The following is a 25,501-nucleotide window of genomic DNA, read 5'->3' as shown; positions in this document are numbered from 1 at the left end:
TTTCCTCTACAAAAAGACATTATTAGGGTATTTTGACATTATTTCTTTTTTTTTTTTTAAATCCAACTCATGAATAACTTATTTTTTTTTTTTTACCATTTTATGAATTAGACCCTTCTGTGGTCTTTAACATCACCCCAGTGCCATTATCCAATCTGACAACCTTGTGCTTTTAAGTCTTATCCAGGCACTGAGGTCTCTGCACTTTTTACAGTGCTAAGCCTTAAACTCAGGACCTCTGTAAATCTGGAGTTCATGCACATTCTGATTCTTTCATAGAAAAGGATTATCAAAACTCACACATGGAGGCTAGATCTAAATTATTTCTGCACTTAGAGCACTTGAGCAGTACCCTGTTAAAAACCTCAACATTTTGTACCTTTTCGTTTTCTGCGGACAAAGGAACATCTCTTTTATGTGATGTCGCTTTCGTTTTATGAAACTATTCGACAAACAACATTGCTACAATGCTCTTGAAATATTCAGTCAAGAGGAGGATAAATTTGGTTTTACAAAACCAGCACAGTCAGCACAGCAGGCAGCAATCTTAAAGCTGCACATTTGTGTCAGAACTCCTTAATAAACCGTGAAAGACATATGACAGTTGCTTTGAATAAGCAGCTTTCAGATGCCTATTTAAGGCTTCATTGCACTAACGTTTGCTCATACATTCATAAGTATTAGGAACAAAACCATTCAGTGTAATCTGGGTCCGTCAGCGGTCCACACCACCCACGCTCATGTGCAGCAGCTTACAAGTTGTACATATCCTATAGACAACCAGAAATCACCATCCCTGCCCTTTCATGTTTCCCTTGTCTATCCACTGAACACACAGGTCCTATTAAAGTTAGTGAGGAAGGCTTCCCCTCCAGATGATTATGACACAAACACTTACACATCCTTCTTGAGGATTGTGGATTCAGTGTCCATTTGATAAGCTGCCTTCACAGTTAACACAGTCGCGTCTGAGCTGAAGTCCATATTCTATCTTTGCACTATAATAAGGCTTTGGAAAAGTACCTGCAACAATTGGGAAGTTTTGAGTGCTTTAGAGTGATAGAAGTAGAGAATAACAATGAAGCCACTGCTTTTTATTCGAGGAGTATTTTTAGAAGCCTTGCAGCGTTTATATCAGGAACACTTTAGTGGGAGGTGAATAGGACATTTTCTATTTTCAACTCTTTGCTTTGTCAGAGGGGCAGCAGAGCAAATCCGCCATCAGAAAATCTAAAACTGTATTAAGGCTGTGATGTGAAAGAGGTTTTTTTTTTAACACTGTTTACAGGTAAGATGCATCATTAATGGTCTGCATAGTGATTCTGTGGCCTGGTTATCATCAGAAACCTTGAATTAATGGGTCGCTTCACTAAGGCTGCCTGGTTGGTCAGGGATAATCAAACTGATGTGTTACAGATTTGGTTCTTTGCAACTAGTTGCAACTGGCAGACTGCAAACTAAAACATACAAGGCAAGGTTGCTGTTGATTGGGCTCTGCAATAGATGCAGAGCATGAAGCATCTGAGTACCATCTTAGGACTGATATCTGTTGTAGGCTCCTTCTTGAGTGACTATTACGACCCCCATTGTCTTGTTGTGGTGTTTGCCTGTGCTTGATTCTGCAAAACCCTCACACATATTCCATATGGCGCAGAGCATCTGGCGGCTGTTAGACAGAATTTGTTTTTTGTTCGTTCTTTTTTTTTTTTTTTTAAATGTAGAATGGGGCTTTGAACAGATCTGTTCTGCTCGTCTGATTATCCCGAGGTCAACAAGCTGTTTGATGTTTATTTACATGGTCTACAAAGCAGTTGTAGTTGTTCAGTGTCTCACATGAGGAGCTCATAAAATTGCAATCCTGTCACAGGCAGCGGTCACTGTAAACAGCATTTGTATTTGTGTTTGTTTGTGTGCCACCTCAATACTATACATATATGTATATATATTAGTGTTGAAGCTCTATATACCGTAAAGAGTTGTTAGTTGAGGACTCAAGGTCATATGATGCATCTATCCTGTGTGCGAACAAAGGGACTGCATCTTCTTAAAGTTATTGTCTGTTGTGAACACTGTGTGACTCCTTGGATATACAGACTACTAATCATCTTACCCTACAGTCATTGGTGGTGGTTGTTTGCAGACTCGAGATGCCAAAGGAAAGAGAGTATGTACTTGAAAGGTATTGCTGTGGGTTCACAGCTCCTGGCAGCCACTTTATGTGTAAGAAGACCTTTTTGTACCCTTGGTCAGAAGTGTTTTATAAGCACGATAAAAGGTAAGGACAGCAAATGTTTATCCTTGTGTATTATGTGGACAGAAATAAGTGTGATGAGAAGTGCTGTAAGGCCATAATTTTGACTGGCTAGTTTAAAAAAAATAAAATAAATCCACAGAGGCAATTCAGTAATTTATAGCTTCTTATTCAAGTCCATTTTTTGCTTTTTCAGTTGTGAAGGACCATAGCTTAGAACTGTATTCTGAATCTTTGTCAGTAAAATATTGTTTATATGGTTCAAATGACTGAAATTATAGAACAAATGCACAGTTTTGAGACTACTGAATGTTGGGTTAAGTCATTTTTAAATATAGTCTCAGGAACTTTATGACATGGAAATTGAGAGCTATTGGTCTTAAGAAAGTAATGGAAAGCTAGAGCCATATGCAAGACATGTCTGAATGGCATATTGAAGTCCTAGTTGTTGACATATTTCTTGTTGTGTACTTTGTGTAGCAAAGCATATACAAAATCGACTTTTCTTCAATCCAAAATACATTATAATCTCCCCCCAAACTACAGTTTCTTCTCTTACTTAAATAACTGAAAATGCTCTGCTACTAGAAAGAGGTATAAATACTTACATGAAAATCTGATCTATACACCCACCTTTACCTGGCATGTTTGAGCTTACCAAACAAAAGCAGCTGCAACAGATTTATATAACACATCAGATTACAGTTACTTACATCATTTTCCAGTATATTTATACATTCACCAGATAACATGACATCGACCCTTTTCTCCCTTTTCACTCATCTCCATCTTTGGATATCTTTACCTTTAACCACTTTGCCTCCATTAGCCTCCTTAAAATGTCCATGTTCAGCTGGGTGAAGGTGATTTAAGTGTCTGATTAGGTTTATTGTTAGGAAGTTTTTATGATGGTCCCTCCATGATTTTCTTTGGTGAAGTTTGCCTTCGCTCCAAGTGAGGAGCTTCCATGCTAAAGACATGTTTTTTTGTGGATGTGAATATGCGTGACAATTTATATGCACCACAGGACACATGTTGTACATGCATGAAGCAGGCCGGCTCAAAATCAGAAATACCCAAAGCCAAGATTGCTGGAAATTGGCCTTTTCCGGTCCCTTGCTGGTCGATTGCTGTGTCTGTAGTATTTTACAGAAACATAAAACTTAAATAATCAAGTAACCTAGAATTAAAACTTTGCGGCCTTTTCATTTGTAAAGTAGCTACTCTCTGTAAAGAATGTATTCGATTTGCTGCTGGGCTTTTTTTTCTGTTAAATGAGTAATTCCCAAAGTGTTCAGTTAAGTATTAATGTACTCAGTTTGTGTTTTCCTTTAGTCGTGTCTTAAATCAAGATTTAAGTTTTATAAATAAGTAATCAGTCTGTAAATCCACAAATTTTATTTTTCCTTACAACAATGGTTGGCTTAGGTTTTGCTCTGTTCACATGTGTCCATGTGCTTATAGGCAACAGGGTAAATAAAAGGCCCTAGTAACTTTCATTCAACTTTATAAGTTCTTTTACAGCTTCTTAGGTGACCGATACCAGTGAGTGAGATATGTGTGTGATGGAGTCTGTATGGATGGGGATTTGGAGATGATGGCTTCTACATGTGTGTCGGTGTGTGCATTTGGCTCCGTCTGTCTCTGACTAATTCCTCGTGCAAGGAAAGCATGCCACACAGACACGTGAGTGAACATTTCCTGCACTGAAAACTGTCTCTATGGCAATACGGAAGGAGGAGAGAGGGGATTAGCTGGGAAATGGCTCATATCATGTTCTTTCTCCTACCTACACTCTTTATCTACACACACATAGTCCCTTTGGAGTAGGCTGCTGTAATTGCCCCTTAGCTCGCTTCTCTCCTCCCTTGTCTTTTCGCACCCTGTATTCATCTTGTCAGACAAGGTGGAAAGCTGCAAGGGTCCCTGCTGTGACTGTAAGACCATTATTACTTTCCCTTCATGTTCTTTACTGACAACAAGCTCTGTATATTACTGAAATGGGCAATAGGCCTGGCTCATTACCTTCAATTGTCTAACCTACCCACAGTTCTGTAGCTACGTCATCATTCATGCTTAAGTGATTGTTTGGTCCATTATGTCTGCTCAAATCTTTAATAGCTTTGCATGTGTCATAGTAGGTGTGACCACTTAAAAAGCATTGCTAAAGTGCTATAGTTTTTAATAGGGAGATAATTGTCAATTATTAATGGAAGCTTTTTTTTTGGTGCTGTTTATAAAGTGGGCTCTCCACTTGTATTCTCTCTTATTTATGTGAAGAAATAAGGCTAGACTCCAGAGGTACTGATTGTCTCTCAAATTGTAAACAAGGTTTCAGAGTGCTGAATGTGTTGGCACTCTTAAAAGTCGCAAATAAATATTACAAATTTTATGAAATGTTTAGAAATATTAAGCAATCAGAAATGATTCAGTCCTATTTTGCCCTTTTCACAGAACAAATTAGTCAATTTGAATAAATATCTCACTAAAGTAATTAAAAAAATACTTTAAAACAAAGTATTTCTCTGAATGTGGAGAAGTTTCGCAGTCGCTGTCGAGAGATTGTCAGTATATTTACATAAATCTTCATTAATGACTGCAGATGCTGTACGTTTGAATTTCAAGTTAGATGTGAATGTACTTGTGCTCAATATTGTTATTGTACATGGCAGACAGTAAATGCTGGGTAACAGAATTAGTGAAAATAATATACAGCTTATTCTAAGTCTGTATAGATTTGCATGTGATCTGCTGGCTGGAGTTTACTGGAAAAAAACTCAATTCTGTTGACAAGAAGTGAAAAATCACAATAAAATGAAACGTACGAAACATGAAGACTTCTGGGAAATGTCACCATATTGTTACTGTTTTCTTCTATGCTTAACCTTTCTGCATTGCCCCCACAGGGTTCAGGTAGAGTTCTATGTGAACGAAAACACCTTCAAGGAGAGGCTAAAGCTTTTCTTCATCAAAAACCAAAGGTCAAGTAAGTAACCATAAACTATGCTATCTTTTAGAGTGAAAATGGTAAGCGACTTGCTACTGCTAGATACTTTCTGAGCCAAATGAATAATAAGTGCATAATAAAGGAAATGACAGCCAATGATGACATATTTCCACTTTGTGTCTCAGTTGGGGCTTTCATTATTACATTAGCTGCCTCATTGTTGGGGTTTTAGGTGTTCAAGCTGTGACCCAGCGTGGACAGAAGAATATGGCTCATTTGTGGAGAGATGAGGCAGAGCTGCAGTGTTTTTCTCATTAGGACATGCCACATTGTCTCTAAAGAAGACACTGGCATGACTCAGCAGTTTGGTGCATTGTGTCTGGAAGCTGTTCATTTGCATGTAGTTATAAAAATGTACACTATGGGAACTCTCCCATATATAGTTGGACATGTTGTTACCGGGTCCGTGACGCTGGCTCTGCTTTCGTTCGCTCAGCTTGTTGTTGTCACTAGGCAGCCATAGTCTTTGACATAAAACAGCAGGTTTTAATGAAAATGTCACATCGTGCTGCGGGGGTCTTCTGCTCCATTTGTTGTTTGTTTGTCTGCCCTGTTTCAAACCTTTTTAACACTGACGCAGGCTTCATCGCAAGGGGTCGTGTCACTAGGGATTAGCTAACTCACTGGCTGGATGACTGACTGGCTAGCTGACACTGCTAGATTTAAAAAAGCTTCTGTCATCTTCTGTCAGGCTTTAGTTTTTATGTGTATTATTTAGTGTTGTATGTAGCAGGTTGTATGTGAGTTTATCAGTACACTTATGTCCACAAAAAAAACCTTGTGACTTCATAAACATTATTATCACCCATTGTCATGTTTAGGCTGTGTGCAGGCAGGAGAGGACCCAAACGCAAGCTCACGGGAAAACAGGACTGAACTCAAAATACAGCTTTATTGCTGACGGAAGTTAAGGCGATACAAGATAATATGGAACTAAACTGGGACGCATAAAGGAACTGACTCACAAGGAAACACACGGCGGAGCACACAGTCATGAGGGAGATTGCGACACTGACACAGAGAAACACAGGGCTTAAATACACTGGGAAATAACGAGGGGAATGAGACACAGAAGGGGAGCACAGCTGGGAGAAATCGGACATAACGAGACCCAAGGGAAGCGAAACTCAATACATTCACGTAGGACACAGACCTTCAAAGTAAAACAGGAAATGTAACATAGACGCAGACTTGACTAGGGGAGACAGAGCAACTAAGAAACACAGAGAAAAATAACAGGGAGACACAGAGGGCGGCTAACTAAATATTCAGAAAACTAAAGAGAATACAAGAAAGTCAAACTAAGACACTAGACTAAAGAATAAACTGGGGCAACAAAGAGAACTAAGATCATAATACAAAAACTCAGAGACATAAGAAACTCAAAACACTGGGTCACCAACCCAGGACCGTGACACCCATGGCTATTTCTATGCAAGCCCACCAGGCATTCATACTGCTTTGTAATGCTTCTGCACATTGTTAGGATACAAAAGTGCTAGTGTTATTTTTGTGTTCTTCTTGAAGGATTTGAAGGATGTGCGTCATGGAAAATCAGGTGTGCCAGGCTGCTGTAGAGGCATGGAAATATAATAGTTATGGTTCAGGGGTAAAAGCATTTTATGCACCCAAACGACCACAATTTGAGCAGTAGCAGTTCGCTATGATGAAGAGAATTTGCTGGATTTGTTGTTGACAGCAGTCTCTGTTTGAACTTCAGACTGCAGACAAAGTGTACACAAAAAAGAGTGGAAAAAAGTCAACACAGAGCTTTAAGTCTGAGCCTGTGAATAATGTGAAAAGATGTAAGCAAGCTCCTCTTTAAGTCACTCAATTTAAGCTCCAGCTTTTTTTGTTGTTGCTCCACAGGCCTGAGGATCCGCTTGTTCAACTTCTCACTGAAGATTCTCACCTGTGCCCTCTACATATTAAGAGTCAGCTTGGAAGATCTGAAGGAGAAAAATGGGAGCCCATGGTGAGAGTGAGACTCTACCTCTCCCTATTCAATCACTGTTCCTATTCCACTTGTACATAGTAATTCTTTTTTATTAAAAATCAAAAATGGAGGATAAATAAAAGCTAGAAAAGAAGAAAGAGGAAAAGGGTGATAGTCATGTCATCACAGGGTAAGTAAATGTTAAAGCAGTCCTTCCAGATACTCAAACTCTACCGCACAAAAAACATTAAAGCTGAGATAAAATGAGTGAGATAAAAACAAAGCCATGTATGTGCAATGTTACTTTATTAGTCCATCACTCCCTCTGTTATCTGGCTTCACAGAGCCCAATATCAGCTGTCACAACCAAAGTCTGTTATTAACAGGTCTGCACATTAGGAAAAGTGTATTTACAGGTTTTTTTTAATCTAGCAATTCCAAACAATTTCCAAAATATTTTTTTTTGTTTTCCATTGTAGAAAACGGTAAATGTAAGTGACTGCAGCGTGATGGCTTAGCGCTTAGCTCTGTTTCCTCATAGAGGATCCTTGTTTCAGTGGCTGGTAGGGCCCATCTGTGTGCAGTTGCCTCTGGGGACTCACAGATAAACATGTTAGGTTAGTGCTGCCTGTACTGGACTATAACAGACTGGCCAATAAGATTCTTCATCTCGAGGGTTTCACTGAAGGTTGTCAGGAGAGCATAAAGCATAAAGGATACAGTACCATGAAGTATTTGCCACTTCCCAATTTCAGCGAAAAAAACAAAGAAATCAGGGAAAGGGCAAATGCTTTTTCTCGACACTGTAAGTACATGTGAAATATTCAGTTTTTTACTTTCACAACAGTTATTTATTTTATAGTAATTATATAATTTTACTCATGTTGTGTGCGTGTTTATATGAACAATGTGAAAAAGTTGCTCATCCTATGCAGTTATGTGGATGTTTGACTCCCAGTAGACGTGTTTCCTCCCATTCAGACGTTCAAACTGTTACTCTGTGTTTATCTTTTCCTTACTCCTGTCCGTAATACAGTGCAATGAATCGAAGCAATGGTTGGAATGATACATCAGAGCCACCACAAATCAAATGGTATGTTCATGTTAACATGGCACTCCATAGTAAAATTAGTGGTGCACAATAGTAAGGTTGATAATAAATGCAGATGCAGTGAAGTGTGAGTAAAAGTTTCACATTGTTTGTGACAGGGAACGCATTTTCTGGGTGAACAGACGAGAGTCTGTGTGGGCAATACAGGTGAGCATAATACCGTTTCTGTGTGCATAAATCAAATTCCATTCCATGAACTCAGTCTCAATGCATAATTCAGCCCAGAAACACCACAAGCCATTTATTAGAACAAAACACTGCAGAGTATGGACGTTCCCCGCTGAAGGCCGAGAAGAGTCTGCATTTGCAGGGTTCATTTATCTCTCTCCCCTTTGCTCCAGGTGACAGTGGCCTTAATCAGTTTTTTGGAGACTATGCTTATCACATATCTCAGCTACAAGGTAAGAGACTGACTCACACTACAAATTTTATCTTTTTAATTCTTATTGTCCTCTTGCAGCTTCTTGATCTAAGTCCAACGCTTTGTTTCCTGTCTTGCGAACCAACACTTTCCAGCCTCATTTACATTCCCCAAAGACAGCCCCATCACAGAGCCAGCAGTCTTTGCTGCAAATTTTCAACTCAGACATCTAGCACACTGTCTCAGAAAGAAGTTGAGATAAAGGCTCTACAGAGCTTAAAGTGCTGTTTGTGTTTTGTCTACAAACACGTGACAGAAAGATGCATCACAAGTGTATTTAGGTCTGATTTGCGAGCCTTGCAAACCTTAGCATTGATTCTAAAGTCGCTGGAACTCTACCAAAAGATTTAAATATCATTTTTCTCAAAGTTATTCCCTCGTGTGGTGTTTTGATGATTTTGGAGGGTGCGATCAAGCACATCCACCTAAAACCTCCCACAGGGGCTCAGCTGAGTGCTCATTTTCATATTGATCAAACCATTAAGTGAGCGCTGGTACCTTATGAGTGGTGATGATATGGTCATTTAAAGTGATCACTCTCATCAGGAAACCATTTTTTTTTATCGTAGGATAACAATGATCACTTATTGTACTGGTTTTTCAGCTAATCTTCTCTCCCCGAACCAGCCGAATGCCACAGAACACAATCAGTTCCCTTCGCTGTAGCTGTCAAGAGTTTAGGTTCAGCTTTCCTTGAATCTGTGACACATCTGAGTATGCACTTCTTTTCTCAGTCCTTGTGCATGCAAAAGGAGGATTGTGCACATTGCAAGTAAAATATAAAAAATATGTGTTAGTGAAGTGCACGGTATATAGAAATACAGAATATCTGATGGCAGACAGAATATTTGAAACATTTTACAATCCACACAAACATATCTTCATAACAGACCATTCAGTTAGCTGTAATAGCTCTTCTCAGATATTTATTGAATTGAGCAGCATCACATACTGTCCATATTTTTTTCTTTACTTTTTAATCTGTTAATGTATTTAGAAATTAAGATTTTAGGAATGAACACACTATTAGTTTGGATTTGAACATCTCCCACAGCTTTCCCTGACTCTGAATCTAAGTTGCACCATTGCTTTCATCTCCTGTTGAGATCCTCAGATGTTTGCATCACAAGTGTAAATTTATAGTGTTCTGCTTCTTGAACATTATACCTTGACAGTGAAAATATATGCAGATATATATTTTACTTATGTTCTCATTCACTGCTATATAATACCAAATGGAATTATAGTGCACAGAGACATTATGTAACACACGTGTAAATGAGCAGAGGCTGCATCATACAGTCGATTATGTAAACCCTTCATTATGAAAAGAGATTTAAGTGGTATATATATATTAGAACCTTTTTATCTTCACTTTAAACTTTGTATCTTACATTTAACCACAGTAGCTAAGCATAACAGGCAAAAACTACAAACAAGCACATTTGAATGCTTTAAGCACAAAGTCAGGTGTTATATTCAGATACTGACACTAAAATTGTTAATTTCAAAGAACCATCTCCTCTCAACAAAGATTTTAGATGTTAGCACAGAAAGTTGTTGTTGTTTTTCCTACATGGTGTTGTTTTATGTTGATGTCCTCCATCTACCGAAGGCAGACCCCTGCAGCAGATTCATTAAATTGTATCCCATTAATTTCCTTTCTAGGGAAACATTTGGGAGCAGATCTTCCAGATTTCCTTCATCCTGGAAATGATCAACACAGTGCCATTTATAATCACAGTGAGTAACTTAATCAGTTCGCCTTGTCCACAAAACAAGATCTTCAAATATCAGATATGTACAATTTTGAATTTAATGAGAAACTACCTAATGCATCTAAATTTCTTTATTATTTGTATTGGGGATTGTAACGTCATGTTATATATGAGGTATATTAACTAAATATCGCTTTACTAATATACTGTATATTTTCACCCTGTCTCTTTCTTTTCTTCTTTAAGATTTTCTGGCATCGATTAAGAGACATATTCGTCCCTGTGTTTCTTAACTGCTGGCTAGCCAAAGGTGCTCTGGAGAATATGATTGTAAGTTTTTTGCCAATGTAAATAAAGTGTGTGTTGCATCTTACACACTAAAGCTTGATTGTACTAGAGAGAATAAACAAAACTGTATGTTTTCTTTATTACTATGGGCTTTGAGGTTAAATTATCTGCCCTCTAGCAGCCATATTAGAGCTCATGAGTAGCATTGTGTAAGTGCTCAGTGGGTTGATACAATGTAACAAAACAGAATTTAATTGACTAGGCTAATTCATTTCTTTCTGGTTAGCTGACACTCTCTTTTTGTCGACACTGATATGTGCACAAAACAACATATCTTTTTGAAGCTACATTTATCTGTGTATTAGCAGTAACAGTGGTTACTTTGATAAATTAGCCTGCTGTCTAATTAGCTGGCTACAAAGCTAACACAAGCCATGTTATTCATGTTTAGCTGACGTATTTAGGAGAAAACAAAAGACGTGTTTTTTTAATCGAACAGCAGACTTTCATATTCACGCTGCAGTAGGCTTTCAGACATACTGTGTTTTCTCACTAGAAGCTAGCATAAGGAAGAAGCAAGCACTTTTTCTTTCTTTTAGAATTGACTGCATGTTCTTGAGGCTAGTGCACGGCATGCACGGCAGGTATCGTGGCCTTACACTCATTGGTCCACTTTATTAGAAATACTTGTTCACTTTCTCATTTATACAAATTTCTAATCAGCCAATCACACAGGGTAGGTGTGAAAATATCCAGTGACCATTAGTGACCATTAGTAAATGCCCTGTTGATACCAGAAGTCATAGTAGAATGGTCAGACTGCTTGAGCAGTTAGTAAGGCAGCAGTAACTCAATCAGCCACTTGCTACAACCAACGAATGCAGAAGAGCATCTTTGAGCAAAACTAACTTTGAAGCAGACAAGCTACTGCAGCTGAGAACCACACCAGGTGCCACACCGAGGGAACTGAGGCTACTGAAGCTACAAAACTGAGTAAAAGAAGACTGGAAGAAACATTACTAAGTCTGAGTGTCAATATTAGTGGTTCAGGCTGCTGCTGGTGGTGTAATGGTGTGGGAAATACTTTTTTGCACACTTTGGGCCCCTTATCACTTATTGCTCATCACGTGATTCCTTTATGACTACCATATACCCATCTTCCTGTGGCTGTTTCCAGCAGGATAACACACCATCTCACAAAGCTCAAATAATCTCCAACTGGTTTCTTGAACATCACAATAAGCTCATTGTACTCAAATGGCCTCCATAGTTCCCAGAGATTGCCATCATGGATGTGGAGCCAACAAATCTGCAGCAACTATGAGTTGCCATCGTGTCAATATGGACAAAAATCTCTGAGTAATATTTCAAACACATTGTGGAATCTATTTCGTAGAGAATAAAGGTAGTTCTGAGGGCACAGAGGTTTCAACCCAGTACAAGCAAGGTGTACCTAACAAAGTGGATAATGAGTGTATATTGTTTAAAGTTGCAAGTAAAGCAGTATATGTTTAGAGTACTACCCAATATCAAGAGCAAGTCGAGCCAAAGCAAAAAGTACAAGTGTGGGCACGGCGAAGTTTAATAAAACACAGAGTTCACAGAAATCTGGTGTTGTAGTATTAGTGTTGCCCAGAAGGGTTTAACAGGTACATGAAATTCAAAGCAATTCCATTGGATCCACCTGGTGCAGTGTGTGCTCTTGCTGTGATTCAGATGAGACAGAGTAAGAGCTACATGCCAAGACGGTAGGTGGCAGATGGTTGAATCTGTGGCCAGGGGGGTGGTGGCAGGCAGAACATGCTAACAAGGTGCAAGTGAAAATGAGTCGTGAGCTGCCATGTTGGAAGATGGACAGTATGCTAATATAGGAGTATAAAAAAAATCTTCCAAAGAGGAAAGGGCACTCGTTTTGGTGTAGTTTGTGTGTTAGTAAAATAATGGACTACAGTTACGTAAGAGATCTGAGCTTTGATTAATTAAATTAAATGATTTTAATTTGGTTTGGAAGGTATTTGTACGTGTGATGCAGATGCCCTTTTAATAATTTGTTTTGCAAATATATTTTGGTCCAGTTGTCCTTGAGAAATTGTTTATTTTTGCTATCACAATTGGAAAATGTGTCATATTTCTCAATCAGCGGTATGACTAATGCACTAAACCTCTTTTCTTGTGTCCAGAATGATTTCCATCGTGCCATCCAAAGGACCCACTCTGCCATGTTTAATCAGGTGTTCATCCTCATCTGCACCTTACTGTGTCTGGTTTTCACCGGGTGAGTCAGCCTCTGTTCTCGCTGTTAGTCACTGAAGTGCATCTCTGACCGCTGGGGCAAAATCTGTTCTCTGAACCTTGTACCACGTAACCCCAAAAACATCGTCTCACAGTTGGTGGTCTGCATGGCTTATTATCTGGTAGAAGCAATATTTGTTGTAGAAACGAAAACTGGAAAAAGCAAAACATGTAGCTATTCAAAGATCTGTTGAAAGCAGGCATTGTGAGCTACGGTTGGTTATTGGTTAATGTTTTTTAAGAGGTAGTATCCATGAAAGAGATATGTATTTGCTACTGTTGTTGGAAAAAGAAATGCTTATAAAAATGCACTGATGATCAGCGTCAGAGTAAACAGACCTACAAACACTGTTATTGTATTGATAACCTTGGTGTCACTTTAAATGCCATACTGAGGAGAAGCCCACGTTGGGCTGACCTTTGGGCCTTTGTTCTTGGTCAAATTGAATTGTAATATCCAGTCTAGACATGACTATATTACCATAGTGAAAGAGATTGCCTTAGTAGAATATATCCCCTTTCATATGTTATATTTTAATTATCTTTACCCGTAGGACATTTGTCTGGTGTCATTGTATGATTCCTCGTTTTTATGCAGGGCTTGTGGGATCCAGCATCTAGAGAGAGCTGGGAAGAACTTGACCTTATTTGACTCGTTCTATTTCTGCATCGTTACTTTCTCCACCGTGGGCTACGGGGACGTCACGCCACAAATCTGGCCCTCCCAGCTGCTGGTGGTCATTCTCATCTGTGTTGCCCTGGTGGTCCTGCCGCTACAGGTACCGACTCTGTGCTAAATTAAAAACCAGCGATTCGCAAAGTGCAGTGAAGGGTTGCGGTTTGTTGTAAGCCTTGTGTTAGGTCTTAATCATAAGGAATTCTTTAATATTCTGCAGTCAGTGATGACCTTTGTGTGGGTATCATCAGATATTAAATGACATTTTCATGCTGGCCTGCAGCTCGTAAAAGTCTAATTTGGTCCTTCGCTTCTGTGACATTTTTTTGGCTGCAGAAGAAGTTTGCAAGTGCCAGTCAAAATCCTGGCTCACATTTGCTGCATCATTAGTCCACATATATACTGTGTTATTTATATTTAAAGACTGCGAACAGGTTCATCCCTTCACTTCGGACGGGAGGAGCAGGGTTATCCCTTCCTGCCAACATTTTGTTGCTCACAAACTGCGATTATTATTTACCCAGGGAATTCTCTCACGTCATCTTGGTGGCTGTCTATGTTCCTCCCTCTGCTAACCCCACAGCTGCATGTGACACTATCCACTCTGCCATAGCTCGGCTACAGACTCAGCACCCGAGTGCCTTTATTGTGATCTCGGGTGACTTCAACCATGTATCACTGGACAATACACTACCAACATTCAAACAATATGTGGACTGTCCCACCAGGGGAGAGAAAACTTTAGACTTACTGTATGCTAACGTCAAGGATGCATACAGCTCCTCCTCCCTCCCCCCACTTGGTAGGTCAGATCATAACCTGATTCACCTCACCCCCCGCTATGTGCCAATTGTGAGGAGGGAACCTGTGACCACCAGGACTGTTAGGAGGTGGTCAGAGGAGGCAATAGCGGAACTACAGGGCTGTTTCGAGGTGACCGACTGGGAAACACTCTGTGAGCCTCACGCCGAGGACATCAATGGGCTTACTGAGTGTATCACAGGCTACATAACTTTCTGCACCGACTCCATTGTTCCAGCTCAGACTGTTCATTGTTACCCAAATAACAAGCCGTGGGTGACTAAGGACATCAAAGCCCTCCTCAACAACAAGAAGAGGGCTTTCAGAGGGGGCAACAAAGAGGAGGTGAGGAAGATCCAGGTGTTACTAAAGGACAAGATCAGAGAGGCTAAGGACAATTACAGGAGGAAGCTGGAGTGGAAACTCCAGCAGAACAGCATGAGAGAGGTGTGGAGGGGCATGAAGACCATCACTGGATTCAGGCCAACCAACAGCAGGGGAGCTGAGGGAGGTGAGAATAGAGCCGACGAGTTGAATCTGTTTTTCAATAGATTCGACACCACAGTGTCTGCTCCCACCCCCACAACCTCACCTGCAGTCAGCCTGGAATCCAGAGCCACACCACTGTGCCAGCCTCTCTCTTCACATGTTGCCTCCTGTGAGATTCCTGACACCCCTCCCCCACCCATCACCTTCACTCAATACCAGGTTGAGATGCAAATGAGGAGACTTCACTCAGGCAAGTCTGCTGGACCAGACGGAGTGAGTCCCCTTGTCCTCAAGGCCTGTGCCCCCCAGCTGTGTGGAGTCTTTCATAAACTGTTTATGCTGAGTCTGAGTCTGCAGAGGGTCCCGGTGATGTGGAAGACATCATGCCTCGTCCCTGTACCAAAGACGCCTCGTCCCAGTGGCCCCCAGGATTACAGGCCCGTGGCACTGACCTCCCACATCATGAAGACCCTGGAAAGGCTCATCCTGGACCAGCTGCGACTCATAGTAAGACCACATCTGGATCCCCTTCAGTTCGCTTATCAGCCTCGTCTCGGAACAGAGGACGCCATCATCTACCTGCTCAATCGTGTCTACACCCATCTGGACCAGCCGGCGAGCACTGTGAGGGTCATGTTTTTTTACTTTTCCAGTGCTTTCAACACCATCAGGCCGACCCTCCTGGGTGATAAGTTAGCAGCGATGCAGGTGGATGCTTCTCTGGTGTCCTGGATTGTTGATTACCTGACAGGAAGACCACAATATGTACGTCTCCCACAGTGTGTGTCTGACAAGGTGATCAGCAACACAGGGGCACCACAGGGGACTGTCCTCTCCCCCTTCCTCTTCACCCTCTACACCACAGACTTCAGCCACTGCACAGAGACCTGCCATCTTCAGAAGTTTTCTGATGACTCTGCGGTGGTTGGATGCATCAGCAGGGATGATGAGACAGAGTACCGGGCTGTGGTCGACTCCTTTGTCACGTGGTGTGAGCAGAATCATCTGCAGCTCAACGTGGCAAAGACCAAGGAACTGATCGTGGACTTCAGGAAGACCAGGAAACACTTGACCCCTGTTTCAATCCAGGGGGTCAGTGTTGACATTGTGGAGGACTATAAATACCTTGGAGTACACATTGACAATAAACTGGACTGGGCTAAAAACACCACAGCACTTTACAGGAAGGGCCAGAGTCGTTTCTATTTTTTGAGGCGACTGAGGTCCTTCAACATCTGCCAGAAAATGCTGAGGATTTTCTATGAGTCTGTTGTGGCCAGTGCGATCCTCTATGCTGTTGCATGCTGGGGGAGCAGGCTGAGGGTCGCAGATGCCAACAGACTCAATAAACTGATCCGTAAGGCCAGCAATGTTGTGGGGATGGAGCTGGACTCCCTCAAGGTGGTGTCGGAGAGGCGGATGCTGTCCAAGATAAAGACAATGTTGGATAACACCTCCCACCCACTCCATGACATGTTGGTCAGTCACAGGAGCACGTTCAGTGAGAGACTGAGATTACCGAAAAGCACCACTGAACGACACAGGAAATCATTCCTGCCTGTGGCCATCTCCCTGTACAACGCATCCACTTAACACACTGTTTGCTGCTACAACTACACATGTTTCTTTCCAAATATTTATTTATAAGTGACTTATGTATGTATGTATGTATGTATGTATATATATATATGTATATATTGTACTATTCTTAGTTAGCGTATTGTCTGTCTTGTCTTAATGTTGGTTTAAAATGGAGCACTATAACAAAAAATAATTTCCCCCAGGGATCAATAAAGTATTCTGATTCTGATGTCTCAAAAAGTTTCTGTCCCTGTGGAGCAAATGGAGTGAGAAGTGGAGATGAACTCCCACTGCTGCCAAATTACTCCACTAGTAGTTTTCACTCCATCTGTGTCCAGACAGAAAATCTATCTCATTTTTTATTATTTATTTCATTCTTGCTGCTTTTGACGTCACTCCACCTTTGCTGTCATTGTGTCAGTTTGAAGAACTAGCATACCTGTGGATGGAGAGCCAGAAGTTGGGGGGGAACTATAGTCGACATCGGGCGCAGACAGAGAAGCACGTGGTGCTGTGTGTCAGCTCGCTGAAGATAGACCTGTTGATGGATTTCCTCAACGAGTTCTACGCTCATCCCAGATTACAGGTACAATGAAAAGACCAAATGATATGTTAATATGCTGCTATTTTGCTTATTTCCACTGTTTCCACTATATCTTCTATATTTCTATTGCATGCTTTAATCATGAGCATGAGACATGAGACCGGTTGTGTAATTAGCTAAGTCAGTAGTACACAGTGACTATTCAATATAAAATAAGGCAAAACCTTTCAACTTGCCAGCCTAAGAATCAGCTGATTTTTCGCTCAGCCCGTGGAAGGACAGATGAACTGTATGTATTGTTTTCATAAGTCAGAGGAATCACTACTCCTCCTGCAGTATTTGGTAGAACTTAGTGAAACCTCCATGCAATGATATCCTAATAGGTCTTCACCTAAACTGTGCTCAAGGTCATATTTGTCATTCTCAGTGGATTTTAATTGTTATTAATTGGTCCAGTACAGCTGACCAATGACAAGAAAACTTCACTGTCACTGTACTTCACACATACAGCACAACACAGTAACACAATAAGCTGTGCACGTTGATGAATATTGAGCTGGATAAGCTACCATGCCACTAAGATACTGGTTTATATTATAACTTTTTATATTATAATATTTTTGTACTTTATTGGATGTTTTACTGTGAAAAAGTTGCAGCTTTTTTGTTTGATATCATTTTTTTCCCTCAACATTTGGTATCAAGAAAAAAAGAGCACTTTGCCTATGGATCTTGACATTGGAATGGGTGTAAAGTTGATTTGGTTGCAGTTGTCAGAGCTAAAATGTGTTCATCAGTCATGAAAAATGTATGTTACTTTCTCCTGTACCAATGAATTTATGAGGGTTTAAAAATACTGGGGGAAAAAATCAAAGGTCAGCTCATGCCTGTGTACTTCAAGGGGCTGTAACTCTTTGTAGGATGAAGGTAAATGTTTTGCATGGCTTTATTATATATACACTTTGGACTGACTGACTCACTTTTTATAGATTTATCCAGGGTTTTTGTATTTCATGTTTGTTTTGGGGTTTTTTTGTAGAATTTTAATTTTCTTGTTTTTTTCTCTCTTTCTCTAGGACTATTATGTGGTGATTTTGTGCCCGACAGAGATAGACATTCAAGTTCGTCGAATTCTCCAGATCCCCCTGTGGTCCCAGAGGGTTATCTACTTGCAAGGATCTGCTCTCAAAGACCAGGACCTGATGAGGGCCAAGTGAGTAAACGCATAACATGCACATATTAAGACCAACACCTAAAAACAAAGCTCTTGTGCGTTATCTTTCTGAAAGGTTCAGATTTCAGTAGAGCTGAATCTGATTGGTTTTATTCTTTTTATTTTCTGGATACGACTTGGAATGTAATTTAAAGTGTTGCTTCTCAACTGGCAATGCAAAGCCATTGAAGTGCAGTTAGAGGGTGAGATACTTACAAATCAGCTTGGCTGGCCTCTGCTTTCACTTCAGTGTAATGCAGTTTTACTCCACATCGATCATCTCCTCACTTCAAAGAGCAAACTCTGCACAGAAGCAGCGAGAGAGATTGTGACCTGTCAGTTTTGTTTTCGTCAATCAAACCCATTACTGCACAACCGCGGCATTCGTATCTCGTAGCTCGGCTGCAGATGTTGAATTACAGCCCTATATCCTTTTCTTTGAAAAGTCTTAAGTTTGTCCAGAAGTTCACTCCTCTTTTCCAAGATGCCCTCTTTAATGTGCAGCTGTTCAGGTGCTGTGTCATTTCATATGCACCGATATGTGACCACACAGCCAGCTTACCTTCAAATGACTAACCTCTATCGAGAACATGCAGAGGGTTGGTGTGACAGAAGAGGATGCTAGGAAGGGTGAGGTGGAAGCAGATAAAAAAAAAAGGAAGAAGCAGCTCCTGTGTTGCAAGCACTGCATTCTGATACGGTAGTGTTTTCAGAGATCAATTGGGCTTTTAACCTTTTGAGCCTTTGTAATGGCATATTAACGCTCATCTATGCCTGGCTTTAATTTAATGCACTGATCTGTTAAAATGAGGTGTTTCACACCTGGTTGAATGACCTCTTTCCTGCCTTTCTATCTCTCTTTTGTGTGTCTCTTCCAATCTGTCAGGATGGACGATGCTGAGGCCTGCTTCATCCTGAGCAGCAGGAACGAAGTCGACCGAACGGCAGCTGTGAGTCTCTTCCTAAACTGTGTCATGATAATGATTATTTCAAATAAGCAGTTTCCCTTTACACCCTATTTCCCTTTGATATTTGCCAGGGAAGTTGTAGATGAAAATGAGCCACTGGACAAGTGAAATAACACAATTTTGCTCCCTCACAGGATCACCAGACTATTTTGAGGGCATGGGCTGCAAAAGACTTTGCTCCAAACTGCCCTCTCTACGTACAGATTCTCAAACCAGAAAATAAATTTCATGTTAAGTTTGCTGGTGAGTGTGCAAAGAATTCATAGCTTCTGAAAAACAGTAATTTGCCATGTTGTTGAGACACAGGCCAGACTTTTTCTTAATTTTGCAATTATTCCTTTTCAATTAGATCATGTAGTTTGTGAAGAGGAGTTCAAGTACGCTATGTTGGCACTCAACTGTGTGTGTCCAGCCACGTCCACTTTAATTACGCTGTTGGTTCACACCTCCAGAGGACAGTGAGTATCCGCCAACATTTATTTGCAGTTATTATTCTTTCCCCTTTTCATTTTTTTCATTTTTTTTTTTTTACAATTTTTTAAAAATACATTTAATTTACTTATTAGTGCAGCACGATGATGCAGTGGTTAGCACTGCTGCCTGATTATTTTGGGGAAACCTGTTATTAGACTAGATTTTCCAGTCCTGCAAACAGGAGGACGTTTTTGGTTCCTTTGGATAAAGTCTAATTTCAACACCTGCTTCTTTTCATTTTCCTACACTAAACCAACCATATTTGGTATTTTTCCAGTAAGTATGTGTTACTGTAACACAAATTACCCGGATAAAGTAACAATTATTTGGCAGTTAAACTAAATCTACATGTATGGGTAGTATTATACTTAAGGAAACAAGTAATGGAAGCCCTGTGTAGTTTTTTTAAGTGTCTGTGAGTTCTGTAATTGCTCTAGAAGACATAGTTTGTTGTAGCCTGTGGACATTGTTTTTGGATTTCAAGCTAATAAGACCTATAAAAACCATATTTTTACTTCTTAAGAATTTACTCAACAAATGTCTGTGTTTCTGCCTACATAGCAACTCAGCTTCTCTGAAAGGTTTCTATTCAGTAAAATTTCTAATCTTCGCTTTGACTAAAGAGTTGAATATTTGTGGAGAGATTAAATCTCTCTTTGGGATTAATTTGAGAGGAGGATGACTGTGTGTTCTGCACACAGTCTTTACAGTTACACAGACTGCACTCGGTACAATCTCACTACTCTACTGTCACCGCTGCCTCGACTTGTCACTGTCGAGTCAGTGAACATTACACTTTTTTCTTGTCAGGCCATAAATCTGGCTGGTTTTTTTTTTTCACATTCTGTTCAGTCCGCAGGAGACACACATCCATTTTCATTTCCATTATGGAAACTGGCCCCAGTTTGTGCCTTAGACAAGATGACAGAAGACTTAATTTGTGCCAGGTTTCAAATATAATTATGATGTACACAATCTGTCTTACATCAATGACCCTAAAGCCTGTTGTGTCCTGATATTGTTTGTGACTAGAGTTGAGGAGGCTGGAGAAAACAGGGTCAGAAAAGGTCATGAAAGGTTTGATTTATCAGTACCGAGAGACAAATAAAGTGCAATTTGATTTAAATGTCTTCTTTCTCTGACATTCAAATTGGTTCTGCGCCAGAGTTTAAGATCACAGTCTAAAATATAGTAAGAATGTAGCATGTAGCAAAAAGACTATGGGACACGAAACATCAGAATGAATTGTTCTGTTAATACAAATTCAGGGAGGGGCAGTTATCACCGGAGCAGTGGCAGAGGACATATGGACGCTGCTCTGGAAACGAGGTCTACCACATCCGCTTGTGTGACAGCAAGTTTTTTGGGGAGTACGACGGAAAGAGTTTCACCTATGCTTCCTTCCACGCCCACAAGAAGTTAGTACATTTTCTTCTAGCTCAGTAGAGTAAGATCCTTTCACATTAGAGTAACATCTCTGAGAGCAAAAACCATGTTTGTGTCATTTTGATTTCAATCGTCAGGTATGGCGTGTGTTTGATTGGAGTTAAAAGAGAGGACAACAAAAGCATCCTCCTGAACCCCGGACCTCGCCACATCATGGCTGCCACCGATACCTGCTACTACATCAACATCACCAAGGAAGAGAACTCTGCTTTCATCTTCAAGCAAGAGGAGAAGCACAAGGGCCTGCCTGTCTCCGGGCTCTATGACGCCCCCTCAAGGCTACCTGTGCACAGCATCATCGCCAGCATGGGTAAGACTGAAAGCCACAGGCAGGAATAAATGATGTTTACAAAAAGCGCAGCTGATAAAGAAAGCAGAGAAAATAGGAAGATGGGAGGGTTCTGTTTGTGTGCTTACTAGGCTCACTATCTGATGGCTGAAACGGTTTCCATAGAAGAAGAGAAAATGGATGCTTTGTTGGTGGTTTACTCTAAATTGCACTCACACTGGGCCTTTCTGAATGCTTAGGGCTGCCTTGCTGATGCTTTATGCTTTCACTGACTGTTAAGCATGATTTTTTTTTTTACTTTGTTGGCTGACATTGTTGTGTTGTGCTTTTTTTTTAACCTGTGAAAGTTGATCAGGCCACTTCATTTGGTAAGTTTGTGCATGAGGCATCAATTTTCTATTATTCACACATTTTATTTGGAATCATTTGCACAATAACACCTCACACTTAGCCTAAAAATGTTTCAACAGAATGATATATGTATAGTACATATATCAAATCTGATATTGTGCATATATCTTTGCCACATATCTTGTACAACTCTGTATCCAAATAAGTTAGGGTGCTTTAAGTAACAACACTCTGCAAATATTAGCCTTTTTTAATTGATCAATTTGTTCTCTTTGTACATTTTTTAATAAACACGAGCTTTGAATAACGCTAATGCCAATATTTGCATTCTGTTTTAATCACCTTTCTTCGTCACAGCATCCTAACTAGTTGGAAACAATTGTGCTTGATATAACTGATCTATCTATTTTTCATATTTATGATATGATGTATATCATGCATCATAGGGATATATTTACTGACAGATATGCTAAGTCATTACTATATGCATGCTTTTCATGGTAGATGGTAGCTTTGTGCTTCAGAAAGCAATACATTTTCTCCTCAAGGTCAAACTGCTGAGACTCAAGAGAGTAGTAGGAATATTACAGGCCAAGATAATGAAAAGTCTCAATATATACATAAAGCTATTTCTATATAGCTTTACAGTTGTGATAATATAACCCAACATGATTTCCAGGCACTGTAGCCATTGACCTGCAGCATCCCGATCCTCCTGAGGAAACCGGCAAACTTGCCCTCCCAACAGAGAATGGAGCTGGAAGCCGCCGACCGAGCATCGCCCCCGTTCTGGAAATCGCTGACTCCTCCTCCATCCTGCCCTGCGACCTCCTCAGTGACCAGTCAGAGGATGAGACCAACCAATCAGATGAGGAAGGCTCTGTAGGTTCAGAGTAAGTTTTTTTTTTTTTTTAAACTGAAATGTGCCCGTGGTATCCTTTGCTCTGTGCTTGATTGATCTCACCTCCCCTTCTCTTCTTTGTCTCTCAGCTGTTGTAGGATCAAAGATGGATGAGTTTGAAATAGGCATGTAATCAGTGTGTCGTGATGCTATTAGATGTGAAGTACTAGTGATGAATGTGTACAATCATGTCAGTGAGGATAGCACTTTTTCTCAAGTGAGGTTCTTGTATGGTGTCCCTGTATTGATTGCTGCTCTTAGCGCTCATTTATCAGTTAGCCAGGCAGAGTCACCCTGAAAGGGTTTTAGCACGTCAGATGTAGGCCAAGGCCCATGTGCTTTATTTTCTCCGTCTATGCGGTTTCTTAAAAGTGAGATAAGTTCAGGATAGATTAGGTACTGATCCCTCAGCCCATGAAAACCAACAGCTGTTAGACCCAGACAATGGTGAGTTTCATAAAGGTGGACCTAACATGGTCCTTCTGACCTGTGTGCCTCCATTACTGCACCCGTTGATGCTTCAGTAGTTTTTCTTTTTTAAGAGTTGTCAGTGCCGCATAGAAGAAAATTCAAGGTCCCACAGTGCCATCGTGTGGTGATCAGTAGGTTTACATCTATGATCAGCTGGAATTTCTTTTATTGGCAAACTAGAGGGCATCGTGAAACTCATTAGGATAATTGCAGCTGACCCATTACAAATCAAGGAGCACAGAACCAAACGGACACACAATCAAGACTTGATTAAAAATAAATAAACTTTGTAATGGAATTAGTCCTTCAGGCTTATAAACATCTGTAATTATAGTAAAGCAGCTGCAGAATCTAATAACAAACTGAAAAGAAGAAACATTAAACTGGTGATAATTCACTTAGTTTATATCATAAAGTAGTGATGAAAGAAGGAAGAGGGAGTTGGTGATGCTTACAGAAATTTTGTAACAGTAGAAGCCTCTTCAGAATCTCCTTAAATAAAGTTAAAAATTAACAGTCGCATAATATCCTAAAATATGTCACCGCTGATATTTGCCTGATATTTCTTTAAAGCTTTAAAGGTGAGTTCTTTGAGTGTTTAAGTGTTTTTTTCTGTTTCTTTTCCACAAGCTTTGTGAAGGGCTATCCCCCCAACTCACCCTACATCGGCAGCTCTCCAACCCTGTGCCACCTCCTACCACAGAAAGCTCCGTTCTGCTGCCTTCGCCTCGACAAGGTAAGACTCAATGAAAACTCACAGTACAAAATCAACGCTTTTTTTAAACATCTGTTTTATCGTCGTGGTAAGTAACTGCCCTGTGGTTTGTTTCCTAAGCGCACAGGAATACTAGACCTTGACTAAATTTCTGTTGAATTGTCTGTCTCCATCCAGGGCTGCACACATAACAGCTTCGAGGATGCCAAGGCATACGGCTTCAAGAATAAGCTGATTATAGTGTCTGCAGAGACGGCCGGAAATGGTCTCTACAACTTCATCGTCCCTCTGCGGGCTTATTATCGGCCCAGAAAAGAACTCAACCCCATAGTGCTGCTACTGGACTACCCGTAAGACTGTTCAGTCTAACATCCAACACATCCAGACCAGCGTTTATTAGATTTCCTGACAGTGATGCGAAAGCCTAAAGCTTTTCAATATCACAAGAATTTGAGAGTCTTATAAAACTTGTTTTTTTGTGTGCTTTTTAAGAATAGTTGATGATGATATAACCAATGAAGGAGGCCCTCTCTTTGTTACATGGATGTCAGTGTTACTGCACAGTGTTGATGAGACTGGTTTATCATTATTGCGGTGCATGGACTTCTCTATAGGATCATTATTTTAGCAGTTTCAGATGTTACAGGCAGCAGATTATGGTGCAGGCATGAAAATGACAGCAATATAATATCTCTATAAGGGCTTGCTTATTATACCTGGAAGGATATACTTGTTAACCTAGCCCCAACATTGAGAAAAAGCTGTGTACTGTATATGATTAAGTTCACCAAACAGAGAACTGGAGTGAATTTCAGGATTTACAAAAAAAATTATGTTTGCAATTTAAGAAATTCAGTCAATCAGTGGATGACAAAAGATGAAATTATATATTTTTTTTTTATCTCTGTTTCTTTTTTCTCTGCATTATTCATAGACGTCTGCAGTGTTTGTATGTTAGGGCATGTATATTTTTGTGCATGCATGTTGCAGTGGTCCATTTTTTCTGCTCTAACCCACTGCGGGCTTCATTAACTTTGACCTCATTTCTGCAGTTTGCTGAAACAGATGAACGATAAAAACACAGGGCCAGGAAAACAAAGTGGCCCCCTCAGGAATTTAAATGTCAGGCAGTTTTTTATAAATCCTCCAAATGCATTGAACAATTTATTTCTCTCTTAATCCATAATGAATTCAAACAAATCTTTCCTGCCCTCATCAACAGGCAGATTTCAGGAAATTACTTGTACAGTTTCGTAATCTGTCACTGGGGTTTACAAAGATAATTAGTGTGGGATGCTCAATTCATGTTTCCCGTTTCCCGCAGGCCAGACAACCATTTCTTAGAGGCCATTTGCTGCTTTCCAATGGTTTACTTCATGGCCGGCACAATTGATAAGTAAGTGTTTATATTATAAAAGAAAACGCACTCGGTTAATCACCTAGCTTAATGTATGAAATAATTTTTCATCCAGCCAGCAGAACTACAGCTCCAGGACATCTTGGACATCACAGTTACACAACAACTTAAATGCACTGTAATCTTTAATGGCTCTTGAAC

At 40.2% G+C, this 25,501-nt stretch overlaps 1 protein-coding gene across 20 annotated transcripts in view; it reads left to right on the top strand.

Moving 5' to 3' along the window:
* The window catches only part of kcnt1b (potassium sodium-activated channel subfamily T member 1b), a 74,855-nt gene that overhangs the window by 28,977 nt on the left and 20,377 nt on the right, over positions 1-25,501 (top strand). For 14 of the 20 annotated variants that reach the window (XM_026188967.1, XM_026188968.1, XM_026188961.1 and 11 more), the window contains 21 exons: positions 5,158-5,237; positions 7,128-7,233; positions 8,231-8,287; positions 8,404-8,452; positions 8,647-8,706; positions 10,395-10,469; positions 10,691-10,774; positions 12,913-13,007; positions 13,623-13,803; positions 16,993-17,157; positions 18,192-18,328; positions 19,215-19,278; positions 19,431-19,539; positions 19,646-19,754; positions 21,039-21,188; positions 21,294-21,526; positions 21,853-21,873; positions 22,536-22,749; positions 23,859-23,964; positions 24,121-24,293; positions 25,268-25,339. In XM_026188967.1, the coding sequence (XP_026044752.1) occupies positions 5,158-5,237; positions 7,128-7,233; positions 8,231-8,287; positions 8,404-8,452; positions 8,647-8,706; positions 10,395-10,469; positions 10,691-10,774; positions 12,913-13,007; positions 13,623-13,803; positions 16,993-17,157; positions 18,192-18,328; positions 19,215-19,278; positions 19,431-19,539; positions 19,646-19,754; positions 21,039-21,188; positions 21,294-21,526; positions 21,853-21,873; positions 22,536-22,749; positions 23,859-23,964; positions 24,121-24,293; positions 25,268-25,339 (2,340 nt within the window). The remainder of the gene's footprint in view (positions 1-5,157; positions 5,238-7,127; positions 7,234-8,230; positions 8,288-8,403; positions 8,453-8,646; positions 8,707-10,394; positions 10,470-10,690; positions 10,775-12,912; positions 13,008-13,622; positions 13,804-16,992; positions 17,158-18,191; positions 18,329-19,214; positions 19,279-19,430; positions 19,540-19,645; positions 19,755-21,038; positions 21,189-21,293; positions 21,527-21,852; positions 21,874-22,535; positions 22,750-23,858; positions 23,965-24,120; positions 24,294-25,267; positions 25,340-25,501) is intronic. The other 6 variants (XM_026188963.1, XM_026188972.1, XM_026188974.1 and 3 more) reach the window with 1 other exon arrangement.

Source organism: Astatotilapia calliptera, chromosome 12 (assembly GCF_900246225.1).
Source record: "Astatotilapia calliptera chromosome 12, fAstCal1.2, whole genome shotgun sequence".
NCBI classification, from domain to species: Eukaryota; Metazoa; Chordata; class Actinopteri; order Cichliformes; family Cichlidae; genus Astatotilapia; species Astatotilapia calliptera.
This window is presented reverse-complemented; position numbering and strand designations above follow the sequence as displayed.